The 6565-nt window shown below is 33.7% G+C and overlaps 1 protein-coding gene across 1 annotated transcript; it reads left to right on the top strand.

Annotated features, from left to right (window-relative positions):
- Positions 1-714: 714 nt before the first annotated feature.
- Positions 715-5347, top strand: LOC110937776 (zinc transporter 5). Its single transcript, XM_022180235.2, has 2 exons — positions 715-1419; positions 4591-5347. The coding sequence occupies exons 1-2, from the start codon at positions 811-813 to the stop codon at positions 5044-5046; spliced, it is 1065 nt and encodes a 354-aa protein (XP_022035927.1). The 5' UTR covers positions 715-810; the 3' UTR covers positions 5047-5347.
- Positions 5348-6565: the final 1218 nt, after the last annotated feature.

Genomic DNA, 6565 nt, shown 5'->3' with positions numbered 1-6565 from the left:
TTTTAATTTATTTATAAATATTGATATGTTTGAAAAAGTATTTGTAAAAAAAAAGCGTTTTTTTCCATTTATAAACATATCGTATTTGTAATTTCAATTGTGGATTCTTCCTCCTCAATCTCACAATATTTAAATTATATATTTTGTTAAAGAAAACCAAAAATTCTCTTTTTATATATATTTTCTCTACATTTAGAAAAAAACTGTCCTGTATCTAAAATAAAATAATATTTTACTCAGTAAGAAGAAACAAAAAATATTTTAAATATAACTCAAATTTTAATAAATTGATATCGAAATATATAAAAAAATAATAATATACAACATGTTACATATATAGATTTAAATTGAACAATGAGTTACAAATATTTAGAGACCAACTAAATTACAGTTAAATAAAATATGAAAATAAAAAAAGATTTTAAAGTTTATAAAAGTTGAGTAGGAGATATCCGTGGTTTGAAGTACAACATTTTACAAAAGAAAAACACCATTCTTACAGAAACTAATAAAAATTTCAAAACACACCATTAAAATAAAAGTTCTAATTGATGATGAATTCAAGAAAAAAGATCATAAAAAACAGTGATTTTAATTCACAGCTTGTCTCTTAATCAATGGTCTCATGCTATTAATTAGCTAGCTTTGACAATAAAAAAAATATGTGATCTGGTATTATATTTGTCACGATCTTACATTATTATTCTATATATGAACCAAACGATTCCAAATTAAATATCCAAAAATTTTATTTCTTCTTTGAAAGAAAAAGAAAAGGAAAACTGATTCTTCAATAGTGCCTCCACTACCATGATCAAAATGGGCACAAGAAAGGTAGCTTTTGTTGCTTTCTTGCTCTTAGATATAATAACCATCCATGTGTTAGCTGAGTGCACTTGTGAACCTGAAGAAAACGAGGGTAAAAAGAGTGAAGCTCTCAAATACAAACTCATAGCACTTGCTTCCATCCTAGTCGCAGGCGCCCTCGGTGTATGTATACCCTTCATCGGTAGAGTTGTGCCCGCTTTAAGCCCCGAGAAAGATGGTTTCTTTATAATTAAGGCGTTTGCAGCCGGCGTCATATTGGCTACTGGCTTTATACATGTACTTCCTGACGCATTCGAAAGCTTAACGTCTCCATGTTTGAAAGAACACCCATGGGGAGACTTCCCTTTTACGGGGTTTATTGCGATGGTGGCAACCATGTTGACACTCTTGTTTGAGACCTCGTCTGCCGCTTATCAGCTCAGATCTCATGAGTCTAGAACGGCTCTAAAGCCTGATGACGGTTATGGAGACGAAGAGCGGAACCCACAGCATATGGGTCAAGTGGCGGCTCACACTCATGCGACTCATGGACATGCCCATGGATCAATATCTAACTTGTCACAAGTCGATCGGTATAGGATAGTTTCTAAGGTAAGTAATACATTAAATTTTTATGTACTTGTGTTTCTCTTTTTTTTTTCTGTACTTTTGTTCAAGATTAGAAACTACTAAGAGCATTCACAACGCTCCTGCGTGGTGCTCGTCCAAAGAATCCAAACCAACCAAAAGCGGGCGTGCCGCTTTGTGACATTCGTCCAGAAGGGGGCCGCGCGGAAATGCAAACCGGCAACAAATGAGACGTGGTGGCCCCCACTCTCTAATCTCTCACACACAATGTGTGTGTAAAATTTCTAACGTTATGAAAGAAATAAGTGTTTTTTAAGGATGTGTTGAATCTAATGTGTTAAATTTTAACATCGTGAAAGAAATAAGTGTAGGCAATTATTTGAATTTTTTTGCATTGTGGATGCTCCAAGTTATTAAGTTAAAATTTGAACCAGTCAATTGATTAGACTGATTTATTGTCTTAATGGTCCAAAATCCAAATATAGGATATCAATAACCCATTTTGGTGCATTCTCGGAAAGAAAAAGCTTTTTGACTATTGCTCTAGCATACAAAAAATCCTACTCATTATCAATATTTTTAAAACTTGGTCCCCCTATTCTATACTATACCATTTTAAATTGTTACACTGCTAATTCACAATTGGTCTAACTTTAGCTTGGGAGTATAATATTATTGGTTTTTTTAATTAATTTATATTTTGGGTATGTTTGGTATGGAGCTTTTAGCTTTAAACTTTAAGAAAAAACTCCTACTCGATAAAAAGTCTTGTTTGGTTGAAGGAGCTTGAAGCCTTGAAGCTTTTAGCTTAAGAGCTTAAACTTTTGGTTGAACGCTCCTACTAGTAACATTTAGAAAGAGGTACAAACTTTTAGGGAAAAAATGGCTATATTAATCTCTAAAGATAATGAACTTTTTAATGCACAAACTTTTTAAATTTTTAGTGATGTCCATTTTAGTTATTTTATGCATTTTATTAAAAGCTTTCGCTACTCTGCCAAACATCAAATATATCTAAAAAGCTACAGCTACTAGCTACCAGCTAACAGCTTCCAGTCATCAGCTACCAACTTACAGCCACCAACTACTTTTGCCAAACATACCATTTAACCCTAAATTTTAATTTAGTTATCGTAGGACCACTAAACTTTAGTAAGTTTTTTTTATAAGCAATGTACGTTTTTAGCGCTGAACTTTAATAGACATGTTTAATAATAATTCTTTTTCTATCAATAATTTACGTTTTGAACCCCAAACTTTAATAGAATTATCATACAACACTTGAAGTTTAATAAAGTTATTATTTTACTTATTATTTATTTAATGTATTATAATTAAAGTTAACTTTTAACTTTATACATGTTATTTAATTGTGTTGCTTGCTTATTTTACCGTCATTTAGATTAAAGCCTACATGGTCTAAATTAGCCCTTCAATATGACTGGTAACATATTTAATTATTTTTGTTTTCCTTATTATAGTTAAAACTAACTTTTAACCCATATACATGTTTACTTAATCATGTTGATTACTTATTTTTACAATCGTTTAGATTAAATTATGTATAGTAAAAAATAACCCATAGATATATCATGTAACAAATACATACTTGCCAGCATCTTCCTACGACCCCGCCACGAAATACTAGTTCTACACATTATCATTCTTTATATAAAACTTGCTAATTTAAGATGGTTCAAAACTGATTAACTGGACCACTCATGTCTACTGGCCGCAATCCAATCCTAAAAACATTGCTCTATCACAAGAAAAACAAAATGACTTCTAGAACAAAAAAAAACACATTTTAAAATTAGAATGTGATTTATTAAGACTAATATGAAATCAAATAAAGATTGATACGGGCTAGGAGATGTGGAAGACATACTCGTATGAGACTAATTGGGGCCGAAGGTGCCCTGTCACCGATATTACAATCGTAGTGTTAATTTTATCGAAAATTTTAACACAATATAGGCTCGTTTACAAATCAGTTTCTATGGTTTAGAATTTAGCCCACCTAGCATGAAGTTGTAATTGCATTGTTTATCGTTAAGGCATAAGAACACATTTTTTCGAGCTCGAACAAGGTACATGAATTATCACAGACGCCACTGCTTAGCATTTATTTTTGAATATAACTGAAAACCTCCCCCCTTGATGTTATATGTAATTCTCTTCAGTGAGTTGGTTTGAATATAAGGCTAGAGGGTATGGTGACATTCCATCCTTGGAGGACCATCCGCCACATAGGCGCCACGTCATAGTTCTCTCAAAGATGCACCATCACCTTGAACTAGAGGGTATGTGAGGATGGTCCTAGTCATAGTCCTCCTCACCATTTATATATATATTTTTTTTAATCTTCTATGTTTTTTTTAATCTTCTATTTTTTTAACATTTAAAAAATAAACTAACAAAATATTTTCATTGCAAACGCATTTGATGAATATTGCGAGAATTGGTTCGGTTCTACCGTCGGATAATATGCCGGAACCGAAAAAACATTAGGTTGGGTCGGGTTGTTGGGATTGTTCGGGTTGTTTGGATTGTTCGGGTTGTTCGGGTTGTTGAAGGGTTCCATTTTCTATAGAGTATGATGTTTTATAAAAGTGGGAAGAAGATTTACAAAAAAGAATTGAGAGAGATGAAATTTTGGGTTAGATTTGTGAATGGAGGTGAAAATGGTAATGAAATATATATATATATATATATTTAAATATTTGACCGTTTGTTTTTTTTTTTTTTTGAAAAAAGGAAATTTATTATTATTTTTTTAAAAACGGTAACTTTTCATTAAAGGGGGCCCACTTTTCGAGCGTCGCCAACGTCCAAAATCAGACGAAAGGAACGGGGACGGGGGGGGGGGGGGGGTATGGTGTAGACGGCGTTGTCGCTTGGGGACGGGTGGGGAGAACTGCCCATACCGTGTAGCCTAACTGATCACCTCCCCGCTTGATGTTATATGTAATTCATCATTGATATTAATCACTCCAAGTCTTAAGTATTTGTTAAGTGTAAAATATTGGATTTTTATAAGAGTCGAGCCCCCACTTATTTGGATTTTGATAGTCACACCCCCCCTTTCCCGAGTTTTCGTTAAAGCTTTGCCAATCACAAATCTATTTTGGATTTTTGCCACCAGCTGAAGCTTGCATCGGTATCTAATATATAAACTTGCCATTAATGTTGTAGGTGTTGGAACTTGGTATTATCGTACATTCAGTGGTAATAGGATTGTCTTTGGGTGCATCTGAAAGTCCAAAAACCATCAAACCACTCGTTGTTGCATTGACTTTCCACCAATTCTTTGAGGGAATAGGTCTTGGAGGATGCATTTTTCAGGCAGAATTCAAGTCATTAGCTGCCACAATCATGGGAGCATGTTTTAGCATTACAACCCCATTCGGTATCGTGATTGGGATATTGGTAACGAGTAGTTATAAAGAGGATAGTTCAACAGCCCTAATCGTCGAGGGTGTACTAAACTCGGCGTCCGCAGGGATATTGATCTACATGGCACTTGTTGACCTTCTTTCTCCTGACTTCATGAACCCTCGGATGCAAAAGAATAAGTTGCTTCAATTGGGTTCAAATGTTTCACTTCTTTTGGGTGCTGGGCTTATGTCTCTTCTAGCAAAATGGGCTTGAATTTTCTTTACTAACTATATCCACTTGATACTTCTTGTGTATATTTTTAAAGATTTATGTTCTACTTGTGGTGTTCTTGATTGTGAGGGGTTTTGATGTTTGTTTTTTTTAACCGAATATATTGTGAATAACGAGCTGACCAATTGTAAAGGAACTTAATGTTTCTGGGTCATATACGTTCGAAATTAGCGTGTTTCCTTTGCTTACATTTGTAACGATCACTTTTGATCACGTTGATGATTGACAAATTCTTGGTATAAAAAAGTAATAAACAAATTGATAATAAGTATACATTACTTTCTTTTCGTATTTGAGCTAATATTGTTAATTTGTTATCATGACTTGTGACCCACAAACCATCCAATTTTACTTTTTTTTTTTTTAAATATTCTAGGTTATTAAATGTAATAAAAATAGGGGTAAAAGCATTAAGAAAAAACAAAGAACGTAGAAAGGAGACGAAGCTGCCGTTGGAGAGACTCAAATACGCTACCTCCTCTATGTGCACGTTGGCAAGCAATCCGTTGGTCTTGTTTGCTTTTGAGATTCAATCCGCACATAGTTGTCAAAATACATGGATTGGTACCAAAATCTTATTAACAACAAAACTGAAACCTAATTAAAGATACAATCGGTTATCGGTGTACAACCACTCGTCTCACAATCAGATCATCAACATGATGATCTGCATACACTCTCACCAAGATCTAACTAAAGAATACAAGATCTCAACATGAGATCATCAAACAAGACCAGATAGTGTAACCCTAAAGGAGAGAAAATGTAACGATCAGAAATATCTAGTAAGTGAATAAATGAACTCATCAACATGATGAGTTCATTTATAGTCATCCAGAAAACCCAATAAAGTGCAACCGGCCCGCAACAGCATCCAACAGCTCAGCACTTGATCCAATCATTTAAGCCCATATCTAGTCCAGCCCAATAGCTTTAAGTCAAATCAGTCTAGTCCACTCTCAACATGTAACATAAAAATAACAATAATTATAACAACTTCATATTATATTATATAACCCTACAAAAAACAACTTGGGTTAACTCTTTAGAATGAAAAGTTGCAACTTTTGAAAAACTACACATATAACCTTTTGCTTAATTATTATATATAACGAGTTGACGCTAACCCGCGCATTGTGGCGGGATTTTAATACTTTATTTTTTAATTGCCTCTGTCCACATACAAATTAATAGGGATATAGAAAGTGATGGATTGGTTACAATTTACGAATGGAGTTTGTAGAAGAGAATGGGATTTGAAGATAATAAAGGGATGTCAATAACAAAGTTGTTTAGTAATTTCTGGTACAAAAGAGAGAGTTTGGAGAGTATTTGAAAGAGATTTTTGTGTCTAAATTGAATGATCTAAATGAATAGAAGGGGGTAGGGCTGTAAACGAACCGAACGAACACGAATAAGGCAATGTTCGTGTTTGTTCGTTAAGGAAATTAACATATTTGCGAACAGTTCACGAACGCATACCGAACATAAGTTTATGTTC

Source organism: Helianthus annuus, chromosome 4 (genome assembly GCF_002127325.2).
Source record: "Helianthus annuus cultivar XRQ/B chromosome 4, HanXRQr2.0-SUNRISE, whole genome shotgun sequence".
Classification (NCBI taxonomy): domain Eukaryota; kingdom Viridiplantae; phylum Streptophyta; class Magnoliopsida; order Asterales; family Asteraceae; genus Helianthus; species Helianthus annuus.
Note: the sequence above shows the minus strand (reverse complement) of the source record. Positions and strands in the feature narration are given on the sequence as shown.

What these genes read in the sequence shown, in the direction of transcription:
- LOC110937776 (XM_022180235.2), top strand. Translation starts at nt 811, where the DNA reads ATGATCAAAATGGGCACAAGAAAGGTAGCTTTTGTTGCTTTCTTGCTC. An exon ending in GGTATAGGATAGTTTCTAAG is followed by an intron (nt 1,420 to 4,590) that starts GTAAGTAATACA and finishes TTAATGTTGTAG; the next exon opens with GTGTTGGAACTTGGTATTAT.